The sequence below is a fragment of the Gopherus flavomarginatus genome, chromosome 25, assembly GCF_025201925.1.
Source record: "Gopherus flavomarginatus isolate rGopFla2 chromosome 25, rGopFla2.mat.asm, whole genome shotgun sequence".
NCBI lineage: Eukaryota > Metazoa > Chordata > Testudines > Testudinidae > Gopherus > Gopherus flavomarginatus.
In genome coordinates, this window is record NC_066641.1 from 10,821,330 (window position 1) to 10,842,296 (window position 20,967).

Sequence of the window (20,967 nt, forward strand, 5' to 3'; positions counted from 1 at the left end):
TAACATTTCAGAAACAGGAAATCTATTATGGCAGTTCATTACACTCTTTCAGGAATTCTTTCCCCAATCTCAAATCTTAGCACCTGCATTAACCAATTTTCTCCCTGTTAATCCCAGAGGGCACAGACTATTTCAAGTACATTGGAGTAACGTCAGTAAAGCTTCTACATCTCTGTCTATAAACCTGGATAGTATGTTTCCTTTGAGAAACCTGAGCTAATACAGCCCTTCACATCATTCATTCAGCTACAGGATTGCTGGATTTACTTTGAATTTAACTCAGAAATTACTTACTAATGGATCGCATCTACCTTTGTCATACCCTATGAGGATCATAGGGCTTGTAGCCCACTAGCAAGACTGGCCATGCATCTTAATCCACAGCTGATTCATTAACACAAGGAAGATTGACAGGGCCAGTCTCCTAAAGTCCCTGGAATTAAACTGGAATGAGAAGTGAGTCACGCCAGGTATTCTCTCCCCTATACTTAATGCACACTCAGAACAAAAAGGATACTTAATGTCTAACCTCCAAGCACATGAGCTGGATGCATCAAGGGAATGAACTCCATATCACTGTGAACAGCATTCCCCAAGGAAAGCAACAGAAGCTCCTCTACTTAAGATACTTTGTCCAGTCTAATTTTAAATTATGAAGAATATACGATCATCCCCCTGCTCCCCCAACAGTGTGATAGCATGCAACTTTTATGTTCAATCTAACAACATTCTCCCTCCCTTTAGGAGCAGATTTTGTCACTGAACAAAAGCAAGCACTGCATTGTCTCCTGATCAAACAGAAGAAAGTTCTGAAATGACTGGGTACTATTAAAAGTGATCCAGGACACTTAAGTAAGGTAATGTTTTGTTCTGAAGTGAAGAGAAACATTTAGTGTAACTGGAATTTCAAAGCATCTAATGATGTTCCGTTTTTATCATCACAATTTACCTGCACTGCTTCCACATAAATGAGTGGGAATCCCATTTGTTTGGTCCATGTACTCATTACAGCAGCAATAGGTTTACCACTGGCTTTCTCCAGGCTCTCCCAAAGGTCCTCTGTAGAAGAAAAATGATCAGTTTAAGGGTTCCCAAATCCCACCCCCCGCACCCAAAGCACACAAATGTTAATCTAAACACCCATTAAATGCTGGTAAGGCCACTATACTGGCACCATCAGGAGTCTAATTTGTGTCATTTTATTAATTCTTATTGTCACAGATACACCTAATCAGAAGTTAAAGATGCTTCCCTCTGGGGTTTTACGCTCCATTTTCGTAAAGTTACACTATAACAGAGATCATGGAGTTGTAATAAGCAGCAGTTTAAACCTCCCATGGAAAACATCAACCTCTTCATTAGGATTCCAAAGAGTACCGTTTGTAATGCATTGTTATCAAAATGTCTGGAGTAAGTAATAAAACATTCAGAACTGTATCAGGCTTCAAAAACAACTGCTCTCTTCTCTAGATACTTTCACATATTATGCCCAGAAGCATTACCGAACATCTGGATTACTTATACCTAAGTGACACAGAGAACCCCTTATTCCACTTCAGCATTTCAACTTTGATACACAGTAAATCGCCATGTGAACTAAGTGCCAGGATATGCTGGACACAACCTCATTTGATCCATTTAATCCCACATGTGATCAGTTCTGCAAACGGAAATTTGCTGAAGCCTTAATGGCCAATTATCACCTTACTCTGAAAAACCAACTGCTCATTAGAAAAAAGTCTCAAGGGCAAAAATTCTGAATTAGACTACTAGACAGGCAGCTTTACTGGGGTAAAAGCAGCTCTTTCAGATCATTGTGCCTGTGTACTCCAGAGGTTAGAGAAATGGATTAAGAGAAAGCCAAGAGTATATTGGGTTCTAATCCAGGCTGAGCTACTGACTCATTACATGACCTCAAGTGCAAGTCTATTGACTTCCTTGCATCTCAGTCAACTGGGTATTTTAGAAACCCAAAATACCACTGAAAATTGAATTCTCCAGAGTTGAGCTTTCCCGGATAAAGTACAAGAATAACTGCTGATTACCTGTAGCTGCATTCCTCTGTTGGAACCTAGTTAAGTACAAATGCATTCCTTTCCGAAAATCCTAGAAACATACAATTAAACATGTAATTGCACCAGAAAGGAGGCTCTTATTGCCCTCCCAGTGCAGTGCACTTACTTCCACACACCAGCCAAGGATCCCTAGCACCGGTTTTACTTATCTGCCACTCCCCTAGGACGTGACATTAGGCAGAAAAATGGCTTTGTAGCATTGTTGGTAGGTGGCATTCACGTTTCAAATGCATTTGGAACTTTTAAACAAACAATCATGTTTCTATGTCACCCCAATAGCTTACTTCCCCCTTGAATTTATTTAGGGTGTTTACATTTCCTCTTGAAGTGTAGTTATGATACCCCAAAACTGAATGGGAAAATTAGTGTTCAGGAATATGAATGTTCAGCACCCAGAAATCACAAACATACGTCAGTTTGTAACTGTTCAACAAGAGTTTTTACTAATAATTTGCATTAAATGGTGTTCAATAGAATTGAGCATTTTTACCTCATCTCCAATGTAATCATGTAACATTCGGATTACAGATGCTCCTTTGCTATAAGAAATAGCATCAAATATTTCGTCTACTTCAGATGGGTGGCCCACACTGACCTGGGGTTTACAGTACAACGTGTAGTTAGAACAAGCAACATCTTGTCTGCAACTCTAGTTCAAATGAACAGAGCAAAGAAGTCTCAACAGCCAACGCTAAAACAATTTTCTTATTTAATAGTTCAGCTACAGAGAAAGCTCATGTAGTCTATCTCCATGTCCAAATCTCTTACTAAGCCTGCCTAACGTGCCTCTTCAACAAGATAGGTTGAGATGGCAGTGCTAGGATTAGTTTATAAGTTGACAGTCTTGTGCTTAGCTTCCAGCACCTAATAAATAGGTCTGACGATCTCGCTCTAGTCCTTTGTGGCCCATGATCTACACTCAAACACTCACACTTTGACTTGACTAAATTTGGTTGACCTCAAAGTAAAAAAAGAATATCATGAAAACCGGCTACTGATAAGACAATGAGAAAAGTAAACTTCTAAGAGTACCAGCACGGTACCTGCCTGTGGGTGGCTGCAGTACATCCACAAGTATCCAAAATTCCCCGTTATGCAAAGCAGGATCATGCCCCCTAATATCTATTACAGTAAAAATTTCCTTGATTATCTGACAGCTTGACTAAACATATTAAATCCCTGTGTCATTTATATAATGGAGGCTAGACTATAAATATAGATGAATAGCTCCAATAGCTACCACCTCACCTGTACAAATACTAAGCAGATCAGCAGCCTAAGTTTCAAAGTTTTAAAGGCATTTTATGCAAATTTTTAGGTTAAGGTGCCACACTGACAACCCAGAAGACTTACATTCTTATTTGTTCATAGAACAGGTACAGCACAAGCAGTGGCAACATGAGTTTCCTCATATTGTCCTGTTAATGGGCCTCAAATTCTGAACCAGAGCGACCACCTCTAAGGATTACAGGGAAGTTATTGTCCTCTGATCTATCCTTCCCTCACTGCTGAGACTCAAAGGTACCAATTAGCGGTGGTTGATTCTAACGTAGGCAAGTATTTACTACGAACTGGACTGAGACCCAACAACTCATTTTGCCGTCATCAGACAAAAACTATGAGTTTTGGTCACTAGTTTGCCAGCTCAAATCCAGCTCAAGATGAAAGGGTCTTTAAACCATTAACAATTGCTTGAACTTTCAGATCTCCCTTAAGTACTACTTTTACTAGAAGAGGCCTTCCTATTTTACCAAAAAATCTACCAGATGTAAAAGCAATTTGAGATTTTCCTTTGCATTGTGAATACCTGCACATTTCCCTCCTTTCTAGCCAGGGGCGGCTCTAGGTATTTTGCCACCCCAAGCACGGCAGACAGGCTGCCTTTGGCAGCTTGCCTGCGAAAGCCCTGTGGATTTGGCGGCACGCTTGTGGGAGGTCTGCCAAAGCCGTGGGACCAGTGGACCCTCCGCAGACAAGACAACCTGCCTGCCGCCCTCGCGGCGACCGGCAGAGCACCCCCCGTGGCTTGCCGCCCCAGGTACACGCTTGGCGTGCTGGTGCCTGGAGCTGCCCCTGTTTCTAGCTCTCAGTGGAAGGTTTCTACCCAGAATTCCTAGCTGAACTAAAAGAGAGACAAATAATGCCAATAGCAGGGAGTTACAGCTCACTTCAATAGGATGACTGTTGTCTAAGGCATCAAGCTCTTGTGCTCGTGTGTAATCAGCAGAAACAAACTGAGTCCAGATATCATACTCTGGGAAGCAGTGGTCTACACAGAGATACTCAATCCAGGAGGCAAAGCCTTCATTCAGCCAGAGGTGGGTCCACCATTCCTGAAAAGAAAAGAGTATTTGAATAAAAAAGACTTTATTTCACTAGTTTCACTTATTTTAACACTCTTCCTACTCACTCAACTAAAAAGTCTGCATTACAGACTATAACCTATTAACGGCCCAGTTAACCACAAATCAGAGAGAAAAGTCTATTGAGATGGTGTCTGAATCCCCCAGTATGGAGACATCACATTCAGGAAGTGGAATAGAACATACAGCAGACTGGTTACACAACAGTATCCCCTTTAGCCTTAACAGCTTGTGGACTGAACTGAACCCAGCGCAGAATGACCTACCTAGCAACTGTTTGCTAGGTGAGCTGTGCTTCCAAGAACTCAAAATAGAGAGGGCAAACCTGCAGGTGGTACAAAGAAATTGCTGTACAAGCTGCATATTAGGCTGGATTTGAGCGCAGAGGCACAGAGGGAACAGTTACAGGAAGCTGACAAGGGAAGACCAGATTGGGGAAGCTGTCTGTGGCATGGAAGGCCACAGCTCAACAACGTAGCCAGATCCTGGGGAATCCACACATTCTGCTAATTATGGAAAGGCCTCCGTCAATCACAGGAATTTTTGTATTAATGTCCTTACAGGTAATGGAAAAGGAGTTTGGATACCTGAGAGAGAAAGAATACTGTTGTAAACAGATACTGAAAACCTGAAATCTAGTAATTTTTATTACTTTTTTTTTGAAAAAGGAAGTTAAAGTAGTTTCAGGATTATACCTGCCCAAGACACACTCGCTGACAATTTTTGCAGCTTTACAATTATATGTCCTATATTTTAAGATGCATCTTCCTTCCTCATGCCTGGCTAAGAGAGAGAATGCCTACTGTACTGAGGGAGATAAGGAAACCGACTACATATGAAACTGAAAAAAAAAAATAGAGGAAAAGGGCTTTCCCATCCTCTTATTTCTTTCAGATATAGTACTCATACTTATAAAACAGTGGTAGGTAAATTCAGATATGTTTGATTAAGCTGCCATGTCTATTTAAGGAGAAGACATTGGAAAGTGATGCAGACTCAACCCAACAGAAATTCAGCCGCACAACAATTCTACTTCCCGGTTAAGAATGAAACATCAGAGGAAATTCGAAAAGGAATAATTTCACTGACATTCTACCCAGATATGTCCAACATTATTTATTTTTAGAGTGGAGACTATCCAATTTTCATTACAGTTCTGATTAAATCTGTTTCCAAGACAAAAGTTCCAGAACTCAAATGTAGTATTGGTGCCAAAGGATGAATGCAACTGTGAAAAATGAAAGACATTCAACTTTACTTTCAAACTCCCAACAAGTCAGGTTTTTTCTGTATTAATTTAATGACGTGTAAGTGGCTGTCAGTCACATGCTAAGTGCAACAAGCTGCTAGCCTACCCCAATGAAAACTAAAGACCGGGGTGGGGAGATGAGACTCCAGTCTTGTTGCTCAGGCATCCATTTATTTCTCAGAACTATTTTGATTCCAATTAGTTTAACATCTTCAGTGTTAAAGAGCTGGCTATCTGGTAAGATCCAACATTGGCACACTGTAACCACGATGTAACTGACACGTCCTGCAGTGATAGTATCTTTGTTCCCTGTGTGCAACAAGCTACCTGAAATGGGAAAGTGAAAGACTTTCACTTCACAAAACAATCCTATTTCAAATACATAAAATTTGAAAATTAAAAGAAAAAAACTTTATGAATGGCACAAAGCTTCAAAAGGGAAAGAAAACGTAAAACTTTTTATCAAAGTAGAAAAGCCCTTATAAGACAAGTAATATTGCTTTGTTAAATGCCTTACTGTAGTGGTTCTCAAGTTGTGGTGGACCACTAATGGTCTGTGAGCCACCAGCAGTCCCAAAAGCACTTGCTAGTGATCCACAAAGAGCTGGTTGATCACACAATGCCGGTAATTTCCAGCTGCCCAACTGCATTAAAAGCTAAAAAATACATTCAATACTATCCTAATATTACTTTTCCACTTAATTGCTGTTTCTGTCACAGGGATGTGACCTGAATCACACAGGGAGATGACCCGTGCAATTGTGAAAGGGAAAAGACGACTTTCTACTATGATGCGTGCCACACTATGGAAAAGTCTGAGAACCACTTCCTTACTGGTTTCCTTGGTGAAGTGACATATACCTCTCTCTTCCACCCAAGTCATGACCTCTGTTTTGGCAGCCTAAAAGATATGGCTAGGAAACTGCTGGCTCCAGAGGCCGTGCTCCCTTTGCTGCAGTGCTTCTAGTTCAATTACCAAACAAACACTGCTTCTGGCAACACAAAAGGCTTCCTAACATTTAACAGGGTTGGCTTCTAAAGACTCATTAGCAGGGGATTTTTCTGAGGGGCTGTGAGAGGAAAGAAAGGAGCATCAGGCTACAACAACACCACAAAGATCTAATCAAGACAGGCAGAGGCCATTTGTCAGCAGAGGCTTCAGTAAACATGGCTTTCAGGTTTGTAAGTATAGTGGGGAGTTTATTCGCACCTTTCAACCTGCTGCCTCTCCTGTACTTTTATTTCCCATCTAAATGACTTCAGCTTCAATCATTTAGAAGACTGGTTCCCTACAGACCCAAAATAATCTATGTCAGCTACTGCCAGGCAACTTTTCAACTAATGGATTAGAATAATACAGTCCCAGTGTCACAAACTGAGAAGGCTTGCTTAGTATGAAAAGTTGCTGATGACACAGTGAATCATCCCTACCAGAAAGGAAAATGAGGATTTATCACTTTAAAAGTAATCTAATATGGTGGCTTAGCTCATTTCCATGGAAACCTGCTGTTCTCTTCCCACTCTCTGACTACATTCAAACAGACTCAGTCAACTTCTTAACATTAATTCACACACACATGAACTAGAACTGGTTAATTAGCATTTTTCTGTTTATCCACCTGTTCTTCTGGCACATCTGGTCAAGTAGGTATTTTTAAATCCACTTTAAAGACAGCTTTTTAAAGCATCTAACTTAACATGTCTATTCTCTTTTACACGATACTTTAGGGGGCAATTGAAGAATCTAACCAGAGTTAGGAGGAGCATGACAAATCTAAACACATGATACGTCTCATCTTAGTTAGCTTGCAAGCTCCTTCGGGTGGGGACAGTCTTTTCGTTGTGTTCGTACAGTGCCTAGCACAATGTGGTACTATTCCATGTTTAGGGCTCCAAGGCGCTATGGTAATACAAATAATAATAAAAATACTTTAAATATTAGATACCATAGTGACAAGGTTTCCAAACCACTGGTGAGCAAGTTCGTGTCCCACAACCAGAGCAACCCACTGGCGGGACGAAGAGCAGGAATTTTTGGGATCAATCAGCAGTGCAGTCTCCCTGTTTTTTTAAGAAATAAGGAGAGATTAATTGAGCAGCACACATCTGGGAAAAATAAGATTTAAAACAGTCTGAATTGCCTAAACAAGCTACAAACATGATCCGCACAACTGAAAAACAAGTTGTTTCAGTTTGCACATAAAACATTTACATTAAATTTAATAGTTGTTGGGATGACTTGGGGCAACTCTTCCTCAAAGTATGCATGAAATCAAGGGCAAGAAACCCAGACAGGAGAAAAACTTTATTCTGCAAAAAATAGTCCAGCTACATGACTAGAAAAAACAGGGGAAAAAAATCTCACCTTGACCGCAATTTGCTTTCACACTTCATAATGTATGCAAAGCAAGTCTTCTTTCCCACACTCAGCCCAGAAGGAGTCACCACTCATCCACGTGCCCAATCATCAGTTGTGTTACATTTACCATCTCAGAGGCACACGAATATCCACACACAGATATACACACACACACAGACATTCATTTCACTTGCAATTCAATAAGGGAACTCTAAAGAAATCTACAAACACCTGTGTCACAACCATGGCTCAGTAGGTCAATCAGAAGAGACTTTCAGACTACTGCAACTCAAGGGGCAAAAATGTCTTGGATAAAATATAGCCCGCACATTATGCCAGCCTTCTATCTATCATACACGTAACAGGCAAGACTGCCAATCTAAACGCAAGGGGAGAATGTAGCACTAGCATTAAAGCAGGCTTACAAAATTCTACACAAAGTTCCCAGGGCAAATAATCTTTGCACAGGGAATAAAATATCAGTTCTCGTCAGCACGGTAGAGTGGACAAGTAGATTTTGTGCATGGGCTAGTAATTTTACATGACAATTTTGTAAGGCCAAATTAATGGGGTACATTTAAAAAGAAAAATCCTGAAATCTCACTTCAATGCTAATTAACCTAGAGCTAATGAGAGTCCCATGTTGCAGAGGCTGAAGGGAGCACCTTCCAACAGCTCAAAATAAACACGAGACTATCAAGCAGAAGGCATGAAATTTTGCTCAACTGATCAAGCAACTGAAAATGGAAGGCAAGATAAAGTTTTTAAAATTTCTCAACCCACATGTTTGTTCTATGGTTGCAGAAGTTTACCAACTTGGCTAGAACATGCAAAAATCAAAAACAGTTTACAAGCTGTGTAAATAACTACAGAACTGTTGGGGGGGGGGGGGGGAGGAAATGTAGCCAAGAAAACACTTTCTTTTTTTGCAGAAGCTGCTCCTGCCAGATGCTTTTAAAATCTTTCAAACGATCTTGGCCAGTAGCCTTAAAAGCTCATTCTTGCCATTCTGAGATGTGAACACCAGCGCATTCTGGTGTAAAAGCCTAAATTACTCAAGACTGAAGCTAGAGTTTGGAGGAAGTTACTCAACCTTACTTGGGATGAAGCCCAATCATTGCATTTCCCTAAAACCAGTCTGATTGCCTCCAAAATTAGTGAACAAAGGGGGGAAAGACAGTATTTTAACAGCATACCTATAAGTAACAAGGCCCCAGTTCTCCATGGCACCTTTATAAAATAAATACAAAGGTTTATTGACATTGATACACACCTCTTCCTAAATGTTTAAAATTCAAAGAAAATCAATACCGTTCAGCAATAAAGTGAGTTACTTTACCAGCTGCAAAGTCTGCAATAGCTATGAGATCAATTTTAGGAAGAGGATAAGGAACATTGAAGTAGTCCTTATAAAAAGGCAGAGTTTTAGCAGCAACCTATAAAAAAATAAAAGGAAAAACCTAGTAAACATTTTGAACTAACTCGCAATGATAGGCCAGAACTGACATTTCCACGTGGCTGTAAGTACTCCAGAAAGCAGCACATACTGGCTCTCTTCCCCAGAAATCCCACTTCTAAAAAGTGGGACTTCCAGGAATGCCAGAGTATCAACATTGGAAGTACCTTAATTTTTTCCAGGCTTCAGCCAACCTCTACTACCTTACATTGACTTTATATAAAAGGTGATAATGCTAAATCATCTCATTCGGGTCAGAATCTAGATTTTTGTTATGACTTCATCTTTTATTTGTATGTAATGAATTTCAGTTTACTATCAAGCCTCGTTTCTCCGTGTCACTAATTAAACCAAAACAGCATGACAAGTTTCACATTAATTGCGCTGTTGACAGAACTCAGCCAGAACGTAGGCTCCCCACAACTGGGGACTACACAAATAGTGAAGAAATCACTTCAAGCGCATTTACCTCTAATGCAAACTTTCCCTGTTCTGCTTTGCCAACAGGAGTGTAAACACGGACTAACACACCATCAGACGACCTGGTCTCTACAAAGTCATATTCTCCCACCACAAATGCTACTAGGTACGTTGACATCACAGGTGTGCGGGCAAACTTCACTTCCACCAGATTTTCATCATCAGGGTAAGGTTTCCGATCAGTGACATTCTTTCCAACACAAAAAGGAATCTGATTAGTTCCATAAAAAGCAACACTGGATTACAACTTTAAAATGCTCATTACATTTATAGTCCCCAGCTGAAAAACAAATACTTATTTTCTGTAGTTTACACCACAAGTCATATTTCACACCAGGAGCCAGTTTCTCCTAAGAAGTTTTCAGGGCGTGATTCTTTTGTTCAAACACTGAAAGGATGGCTGCAACAAAATGGCTGATGGACGAGACTTCCGGCTTGCATTAACACATTACAGCATCAAGCTGCCTGAGCAGAGGAAACTGAGTCCTCACTGAAAATGGCCTTTATTAGTAAACAGTCATCCCAACAATAGGAGCCTGTAGGATGAGACACTGAAGGGTGGTTTCTCAGTGGCAAATGACTATTATGAAGATTTACACCATATTCAAAATGGGGAATGTGACGATACCCCCCTTGTACCTGCGATGAAATTGCCACCACTCACTCCTCTTATGTCTGAACTTTAATTATCAGCTCTCCAGGGCAGAGACTGGTCTTATATGTCTATAAAATGCCATGCATCTCTATATAGCTTTCTAAACAAGCAAAAGTTTTATTTTTTTCATTCATTTAATTAAGCAGCACATCATGCCATGTGTTAGGACTCGTTTTAATAAACAACCCTCTCTGGCATGTGCAGCATATTAAATTTCTGTACTAGTGTCAACTAGCAATGGATATCTACTTTAAAAAAAGCTTCCCTCAATCAAGTATAACTGCTTAGTAATGACAAATACTACAATCCATCTTCCTATTAATGGATGTTACCAAAACACATCACTAACTTGCAAACAAAACTGCTACACAGCCAGTTGCTATTAAAAATTGAGTTCATTACTTGCACATTAAGCACTTACCATATTTGACAAAGCTACTCTGTCTTTAGGGACGACCAATGAGATATCGAATGTTGCCTTAATAGCAGGTTCATCCCAGCAAGGGAAGGCTCTGCGAGCATCAGTGGCCTGAAGGAAATAAGAGCATTAACTGAACAAATCTTTCACAGAGATTATCACAACAAAGCCCATAAAATACATTCTATTGATAGTCTGGCAAGCTAGGGTCAGTCTCTGCTAGAAAAAGTTTCCTTGTTCATCTTCCTTGGCCCTTGGATTAGTGTGTTTTCTCTTAGCATGTAGTTTAATTCACTCTCAAATTTAAAAAAAGGGCAAGAGAAATTCATCTTGCGTTGCCACTGAAGTTTACAGTCCCGGAGCAAAATTCAGCACAGCCATGACTCGAGTAATGTTTCAGTCATGTGAAAGGGAGGGTGCACAGACCTCCACAGAAAGCACACATGACCCCTTGGTTGCATCATCTCAGACTGCACATACAGCGGTATGTTTTATGTGCATTAGATAAAGGAAAGTGCTTCACGTTTTTGTTTATGTAACAAACTAAGACAACTGTTAAACCAGTGGTCACCAACCAGTTGACTGCGATCGACTAGTCGATCCTGGAGAGATCGCAATCTCCAGCCGCTAAAAATTTAGCAGTGCAGCAGGGTAGCCACTAAGGCAGGTTCCCTGCCTGCCCCACACCGCTCCCAGAAGCGGCCAGCATGCCCCTGCAGCCCTGGGGGAGCGGGAGGCAGGGGTCGTTGTGTGCAGCTCTTGCCTGTAAGCACTGCCCCCACAGCTCCCATTGGCTGGGAAAGGGGAACTGTGGCCAATGGCTGCTGCGGGGGCGGTGCCTGAAGAGAGGGGCAGCACACAGAGCCACGCGCCCTCCCCGGAGTACATGGGCCCCAGGCAGGCAGGGAGCTTGCCTTAGCTCCACTACGCCGCCGCTCAGGAGCAGCCTGAGGTAAGTGCCACCTGGCAGGAGTCAGCACCCCATACCTCTCCTGCACCCCAATCTCCTGCTCCAGCCCGGAGGCCCCTCCTACATCCAAACTCCCTCCCAGAGCTTGCACCTCTCATCCTCTGTCCCAGGCTCAGCCCGGAGCTCCTTCCCACACTGTGAACCCCTTGGGCCCAGCCCAGTGCCCACACCCCCTCCCAAACCCCAACCCCCTGCCCAGTGAAAGTGAATGAGGGAGGGAAGGAGGGAGGGAGAGCGATGGGGTGTGTGTGAATGGAGTGAGCTGGGCGGGGCCTCAGGGAAGGGGCGGGGTAGAACTGGGTTGCCCTTAAATTCAAAAAGTGATCTTGTGTGCAAAAAGTTGGAGACCATTGGTTTAAAGAATGGTATTAAAATTCAATTCTGTTAAGAGTTATAGAATACATGAGACAGAAGATAGCACACAATCTGAGTGCCATTAAGATACTGGGAGTAAGTCAGAGAGTCAAACTAAAATATTAGTGTACTTTCAAAAGGCAATTTATATGGACTTTTGGTTCAAAGCATCTGTTAAAGGAACTTGTTTCTAACACTGCAGCTGTTATATATATGCATATACTATATATAGACAGAGACTTTGACTGAGAAATTTGCCAGACCCTGGATTTGTTGACTTTTAGGTCACAGTACAAAGCTTATTTTTTATTACCTTCTACTTTGCTGAGAATGAGAAATGGAAAATATGGATTCTAAAAAAAATTAGGCTATGCGTGTAGTTGAGACTAGAAAAACTGTCCCCAAATCTTCTCCCAAGAGTAAATCTTATTTTATGAATGACCCTTTCTGAAAACAAAAATACAGCTCATACCTCAAATTGAGTGACAGCAGCATAGCGAATGTCTCCAGAAGGGGTGGTATATTTACTTCTATAGAAACCTTTCATTTTATCATTCAACTCTCCAACAAAGTCTATCTTTAACGTCCCGGTCCCTGTGACCAAAAAAGAACAGATGGGACATGTTATTTGGAGGTGCCAAACAGAACATTTATTTAGTCTGTTTTTTCAGGCCAGGCTACTTAGTTGGCTCACTGCCCTTCGAAATAACTCTTCCCTCCAATTCCTCCCCCACCTACCGCTCCATCGCCAGCACCTCTCAAACCCTCCCCTCTTTTGGCAGCATTGCATAGAACACTGTTCAGTGGCAGCTAAGCATTAGGAGTAATACAAGCAAAATCTAACCAGCCATGGAGATATAGCACTTGACTGGTACAGGACCTGTGAGGCTTCTGTTTGTATTCACTTTTTGTACTTTATTGTAATCAGACTAAGCTCTACCTATTTACCCAATTTAAGGACCGATACTGCAACCATTACAAGTGAGGGATGCATGATGGGATGCTAATTTTAACTCTACACTCCACAGGTAGGCTTAGAAAGCCTATTTATATGGAGTGCCTAAGTGGTTATTAATAGAATCTTACGAAAATCTAATACAGTAGTCAAGGTAGAGCTGTCTGCACTCTGACATCCAGGATTTATTCTGCCCTTGATGCCTCAGCAAAAATGGGAACCTGATCTTGCTAAGAAAGGCAACATGGTAATAACCTACAGGACAGCGCACAGTAACATGTGTATCTGCTTAGAATCTTTACAAATCTGCATGCACAGATAAAAATATACACCTTATTCAACTGTGGTGTCAAATTCCAACCTAAAAAATCTCTCAGCAAACAGAACTGCCACACAGTTAACAAGGAGTTTGTATATTCAAAGCCTGGAGAGCACTACATTAATTCAGCTTAGCCCTTTCTGGGTAATAAGAGAACAGATCAACAATCTCTCATATAAATAGCTCCTAAGCCTAACTCCCAATGGCAAGCAGATGATTAGAATCACCTCAGGTGTTCAAGAGCAAACTTCACTATTACTAAAAGCAAACAATCACAGAATCATCTTTTAGTTCTATAGTCCCAGAGTCGGACATATCAACATCACTTTATCACAGGCGCTGTTTACTTAGTGTGTCAGTGAGAATGTTCTTTGTAGAGCAGGTTTCAAGTCAAGTGAATGTCATTTACAGTGTCAATACAAATTAAACTTTATTCTAGTGCAATCCAACCACTAATGTAGAATCAACTGCTAACTAAGGAGCTAGACTGACAGTAATTTTTAAGGCACAGGCACAACTGTTCTTTTTTAAAATATACTCTTGCAAAAGCCTACTAGAATTTTAGAAAAGGGGACCTATAAACCTTTAATCCCATCATTGTGTTTTAATTTCAACATGCTACTGCCAAATATAATTGAACAAATACGATTCTTGTAAATTTCAATCTTCTACTGGCTCACTATAATAAACAAACTAGACCAACTGGATAAGTCCTACATGCATAGAATCAGACTTTGTGCATCTGTACATGAAACGTGAAGCCTGCTGCAGCTACCCAATCTTTCTTGGAGGGAGCAGGGGAGAAACTTCAAGAATGGAGACAATGAAGTATAAGAGAATCAAATATGGAATTTTTAAAGTAGTTGAAATTTTGTGTCTTTCAAATCTTGATTTTTTTAACAGCTAGGCAAATAGTAACTTGCACTAGATTTTTTTTTAGTCAGTGAAATATTTAAACATCTCTACAAGAGGAGTGTTTCCAGCTGACCCAGACACTGGTATTTTACCATACAAATTGCCGCTATCAACAGGAACCCTCCCCTACAATGTTGCCATTGCTAGACCCCATGATACCTATAGGCAGACAACTATCACCTGCACATTTTTTCCCACTGAGCTACAAGTTAATCTACTAATTATTGTGCAAAATAGTTAAAGAGCCTAACCACAGAGGACAATATCAAACAGAGGATCTGCTGAAAGATTCCTGGAGTTGTCAACACCAAACCACTTCTGTTGGGTAATGACAAAATTATTCCATAGTTAAGACAGCATGTGTGGCTTGATAGGAAGATTTCTTTAAACGTTGCAATACCAGTAGGCCATGCGATTTCAGTCAGCACAAACTCTTAAATATGAGCATCTGCAGCGTCCCACCAATGTATCTTAACCTTTTAAATGATTTCTCCCCATCAAGTCAGAAGATAATTCAGTTTACTTTTCATACTCTTTCAGTCTTGGGCCTCTCTGCATGGGCTGCCAAAGGAGACTGCCTAGAAGTAGAGCCAACAGTTGTATGGATTTGTGCGAGATGGACACCAGCCCCTCCAGGACATGGGGTGAATCCAAATGCTTATTTTATATAAGCCTCTCAATAACCAGCTCTTTTTCAGTCCCTACCAACCTGGGATAGATTTTAACTCATGTCAGATGTGAAATTATTCCTCTCCTAAACTATCCAATGATGTCACCAACCCCAACAACTACTTCAACAATACTGAGGTTGAAACTGGCCTCAAAAAGTTACTTTATGTCTAGATGACAGAAAAGGAATAAGTACTGTGAGTAAATCTTGAAATAGAGCAGTCTTACATTATAGTACTTTACCCTTACTGCATCTTTTATTCAGGGATACTAAGGCACTTTACAAACAAATACTTAGCACTTTGCACTGTGGTTTATCTGCTTAAAACACTATACAAACATTCATTAATCCCCAGTTATGGAATCAAGACTCTAGAAGAGGGTTGAGTCTTAAGCAACTTCTGTCATTCCTAGGTCACCAATTTTTCTTGGTCCTCTTCTTGTTTTCTCTTTCTTGTCTAGCCAAGACACCCAAAATATTCAGTGAACAATTAAGCTACCTGTTTGGTGGGAACTGAGAACGGAAAGCAATGCTAGCCAAGACAGAGCCAGGGTAGGAGAGTCATAATTACCTGAACCAGGTCCACTTTCTATTACCCTCACCCACTTCTTATAGGATGTTCTCTACAAAGGAGTTTTTCAATTAACTAGATAATTTCACTGTTAACTAGGACTGTCAAACGATTAACAAATATTCACAATTAACCATGAGAGAAAAACAGTCACAATTAATTATCGTTTTAATTGCACTGGAAAACAATAATAGAACACCAATTTGAATTTATTATAAATATTTTTTGGATGTTTTTCTACATTTTCAAATATATTTATTTCAATTACAATGCAGAATACAAAACATATAGTGCACACTTTGTATTATTAATTTGATTACAAATATTTGCACTGTAAAAAAAAATTAAAAATAGTATGGTGAGGTGAGGTGAGGCAGTATCTGTGTTGACACTGTTACTTACATCACCTGCTGGCTGTCAGCCCCACTGTGGGGCTCACCTGCCCCAGGGCTGACAGCTGGAGCTCCCTGCACCTCTTGGCAGTATGGAGACTCCAGCTGTGAACTGTCAGTCCCTGGACAGCAAGGCTCCAGCTGTCATTGCCCCCGCCATGCCTTACACAGTTAAGTTGATGGAAGCACGCCTGGTGAGGTTGCGCACAGCGTGGATGTGAAACACCTCTTTAATTACTGCAGCAGTCAAATTATCTTTAGTTGATTTAATTTTGTAGTGTAGACATGCCCTAAGACTTTGGAAGCACCTCTTACCTTTTTGTAGAGTACTGGGAAAGGAGAGAGTAACTTTCTCATCTTCATTCTGATAGTTGAATCCCGTGGCATGTATTTCTGAAATGGAAAGAGCACTTGGTTCAAACAAGAGCCTAGAATGTTTCCCTAATTCAAGAGCACTTTACGTTCACACTTCAGTGAATTGAATCCAGCTGAACTTAGCAAAATGATGTAATCACTAATCAAGATTTCAATTAACATAGAACAATATAAACCTAAACACCCAAAGCAATACCACACTTACTGACAAGGTTCAATGCTCTATTCTCATGCCTCAGAAAACCAATTTAAGCATGTTTATGTGGGGGTCATAGGGTTCCTACACACTGATTTCACTCCAAGCTGCTACCTCAATCTCTTCCCACACACACTCCGTTGGAATGCTGCACTCACACGAATCTGCAAAGGCTGAGCAACCTAATTGTTTCACAATTAGAGCAATGAGAGGGAGTGAGGACTGTCTGCCTCTTGTTCAGCACCAAGCATGCTGGTGGCACTTAAATGCTGCTCTCCTAATACAATGTGAAATTCCAATTGAGATCTCTCAGTTAACATGAGATGCAGCAGTGTCACGGAGAACAAAGAGAAAAGTTGGTCCAATAGAGATTTGTTTAATTTTACCTAATTGTCCAAAACATATTTACAAAAATCAGTTTGTTTTAGAAGCTTCTAGATCTCAATTTGAAAAACCAACATCCCATTTTTTCAAAGCTGGTTCTTATACCTTGAAAATGAAACTCAGAGGTCTTCATGAACAGGGACTCTGTCTTTGTTTAGATTTGTAAAGCAGCTAATAAAGGGCCTCCCAGGTCCAACTGGAGCTGCTAAGCACTACACTGTAAATGGTTACTGTTAAATAATGAATCTAGGCCAGACTGACATATAGAGGAAATCAGCACTTCGATACCAAGCTCATCCACCGAGCTGCAGTGTGCTCAGTGCTGAGGAAGCACCTTGTATTGCTTCCTCCTTTCTAACCAATTCAGTGAGTGGCACTTTGTGTTTGGAGAGAACTGTTGTGTCCAGCACTCCTCACCCAGGAAAAGTGCTACAGCTTTTAAGGTGAGATCCTAGACCCTCTTTCACCCCACCCCTGGTCCACACAAATAACCCATCACTAACAAGCTTTGAGAAACACAGAGCTGTATGTAATCAACAGACGAACACTATTTTTAATACTTCCCAGTGCTCTGAACTGGTGAATTTCCATTCAACACATCATGCGCCTATACAGCATTATATACACCGAGGAATAGTTGTGGATTTACTAATACACATTTGCTTAATCTTCTAAAGTATTAATATTTAACGGACAACAGAAATAAGGAAAAGGGTGACAGAAGAAATTAACTGTGCTATGTTAGATATGAACACATTAAATGAAGAACATTCCACAGTATCCTCTCTCATTACATGGATCCTTGAATCACTATGAACTACATCTAGAAACGACAGAGTTTAATTTTGAAGTATTACAGAATGACCTCTTTCTAGGGTCATATATTGTGGCAAGGTGGTATTTTCCAGACATGCATTTTTAGATACAGTCACAGAACACAAGTTCATTTTATCAAGCCAGGAACTGCCAGGAAGAACTCCTTTTTCAGTAATACTGTTTACTGAAAATGTGATTTAGTTTACTCTAGTATAAAATATTAGAGGAGAGAACTTGTTGCTCCATTTTTTTAAATGGTGCATTATTTCAGCTTGAAAGTCATGCAGAGTAAATACCAATCTCTGTTGACAAAATTAAAATGTAAAAATTGCATGAATGCATACAGTCTTACCTACTTGCTCCATCATACTTTACTCAGGACTTAATCTGCACTGATTGCAATAGTGAGATAGTCAACCCTCACTATAAAACAATTATAAGTGGAAAGAAATATAGCAGTGACTCAATCCCAAGAGAAAAATGATAGTTTAGTGGACTGATGTGTTGAAGTTTAATCGAACAGTTAAAACTCTGCACTTCCACTATTTTAAATTGTCTATCCTCTTCCGCTCAAACCACTGAATTCAAGTGAAAACAGGTCTGAAATATTAAGACACAAGAAAGACTTGAACAATGCCTTGTGGACAAAGGTTCACCAAATACAGCCAGGGAAAAAAAAGATAAGTAATTAGGTTCCTCTAGTCTCTTAGTTCTGTAGAAGGCGGAGAAAGCAAAGGAGCCATTCCCAGCAAGCTGCAGGTTGAAGCATACTGGACAGAATGTTGTTGGACTTTTGAGTGTATGGAGGTCTGAAGAACAAGGCACAATAATGAGCTTTATGGTAAAATGAGGGAGCAAAACTGGTTGCCAATTGCATCACTAAATAAGATTCACTGGATTTTGATCCCTGCTATCTTTAGATTCCAACAGAAAACAAACCTGGCGTAACAAGATAGAGCACTAGTAATCTGTCACATGAGGAGGAAGGGGCTGAACATCTGCCTCAGATACTTCTCTGTCAGGCTGCCTGGAAACTATGTTGTCCACCACAGGGGCCAGCAAGTGATGCTGAGCTGACCAACTGTGTGTCAGCTTGAGGACTGAGGCTAAAATAAAGAGCTAAGAAATCAGAGTAAAAGATCTCCTGATCCCAAGCTCAGTGAAACAACACTATGCTCTCCATACAGGGCTGTGGCAAGGCCTGATCATGAAGTCAAGGACTCAGTGTCACTGCAGATTCAGAGCACCACCCTACTGAACCTCAGGAAGTACCTGACAGCATGCATAAGGCATGCAGATTGTTGCCAAACTTGACACCAAATATTTAATTTCTTAATTTAATTTATTTTCCCCCCTGCAGGCTCTAAATCACTACAAAACAATTGTGCTTAGCATCAGCACATTGTTGTGGTGTGGTTTTAAAACTTTTCTTGCCTGTGCATGAAAAACATTGGGCAACTGTTTTAACCATAAAAGCAGATCCAGACTAACACGGCTACCCCTCTGATGTTTTAACCATGATAGATATAAAGACAAAACAGCCCCCACTCCACAGTTTTACTTTTTCTGCTTGCACAGGAAGAAACATTGTTTCTACATGCAGATAATAACCATGTTTAATTGTGTAGGGCAGATGGGGTCTAACACTATGTTTAAACAGGGTTGCTTCCAACATTAGTTTCCATTGTAATGTACCTAGGGCTTTAGCACTTGATTTTAGAGGGGATGGTTTTGACGAATACTGTGGGTGCTCTCTGCAACTCTGAAAATCAGGCCTTAAGTATCACAAGATTCAAGAACAGCCTCCCCTGCTATCACAAACTTTCTCTGGTTAACTTACATTTTTAAAATAGCAGAAAGATTTAAATCGATGAGGGTAACAAAAAGAGAATTTATTCAGTTAACGTTTCAAAAATGCACGTAACAGAATTATTGAGGATGGTGTCAAATCAAATGTCTCTTCCCAGGCCCTCAAGCTCTGTCTTCCATATGCATTTTTATGTTAAAATACACAAGAGATAATTGCATTTCTATCAAGTCAAAAATCACACTTTAAGTTGTACTATTTTTAAGGATCTGAAGGATGCCCATTCAAGACTGCAAGATTTTTTAATACCCAGCAAAGTACAAATAAATTAGTGATTATGCAGTCCACAAATACTTAAGCCTTAGAATACTGCCTACAATATTTTTGTAAGTGCCTAAGAGAACTAACTGCTTGTAACAAACATGTGAGTGCTGCAAGAGGCTGCTGGAATTCCTGATGGAGCTGAATACAAAGGCTCCTGAAGGAAACAGTACAATTTTGGCAGTCTACTAACTTTAGAGGGTTTGGCACTGCCAGGTGGTGAGTTCATCACTGGCACACTAATATACACACTGGACTAAGTAGCATGAGAAAACAGGCGTACGTTGTTAGTTATCAGTTTCTTTTGGAAAAGGGCATTAACAAAAGATCCAGTAGTTTCCAAAATATGGGGCACTACCTATTTAACATCAGTTTTTCATAAAGAACATCCAGTATTTTAAATAACTTACTGCACTTCTACAGAGTAATTCCTGAAACTGCACAGTATCCAGGTGGATATGTCAATTAATTAATTATTCCAATTTACAGGCATGTACTACAACAATCTAGATCCTGGCCAAAGGTTTTATGCAATATGTCCAATCTAGTGTACTGTCTTTGAGAGAAAACACAGACAATACCAAAGATAGAATTATATATGTTGGAATCAAGCTGATTGTAAAAGATGATTCCCCCTACACTCAACTGGGGTCACTGTCCATACCTGGTGGGGTGGGGGGAAGAGAAAAGTGCATTAAAATTCTAGAGACAACAGTTGTAGCTTTAAACACATGCTAGCTGGCTGAGGTAAACCCTAGGCTCTACCCCCCGTCCCCCCCCCCCGATCCCTCACAGGTTTACCTCAGTTCACTAAGATGCATTAAACACATTTTTCCCTAGTGAAAAAGGAGACTTTCAGTGGTGTTT

The 20,967-nt window shown here is 40.4% G+C and overlaps 1 protein-coding gene across 1 annotated transcript in view; it reads right to left on the reverse strand.

Moving 5' to 3' along the window:
• The window catches only part of NPEPPS (aminopeptidase puromycin sensitive), a 59,163-nt gene that overhangs the window by 19,343 nt on the left and 18,853 nt on the right, over nucleotides 1–20,967 (reverse strand). The window contains exons 3-13 of the mRNA XM_050934815.1: nucleotides 16,517–16,594; nucleotides 12,852–12,973; nucleotides 11,059–11,166; nucleotides 9,972–10,172; nucleotides 9,386–9,482; nucleotides 9,243–9,276; nucleotides 7,634–7,748; nucleotides 4,244–4,408; nucleotides 2,566–2,670; nucleotides 2,046–2,106; nucleotides 950–1,059 (exon numbers count right to left, since the gene is read on the reverse strand). Coding sequence (XP_050790772.1) covers nucleotides 950–1,059; nucleotides 2,046–2,106; nucleotides 2,566–2,670; nucleotides 4,244–4,408; nucleotides 7,634–7,748; nucleotides 9,243–9,276; nucleotides 9,386–9,482; nucleotides 9,972–10,172; nucleotides 11,059–11,166; nucleotides 12,852–12,973; nucleotides 16,517–16,594 — 1,196 coding nt within the window. The remainder of the gene's footprint in view (nucleotides 1–949; nucleotides 1,060–2,045; nucleotides 2,107–2,565; nucleotides 2,671–4,243; nucleotides 4,409–7,633; nucleotides 7,749–9,242; nucleotides 9,277–9,385; nucleotides 9,483–9,971; nucleotides 10,173–11,058; nucleotides 11,167–12,851; nucleotides 12,974–16,516; nucleotides 16,595–20,967) is intronic.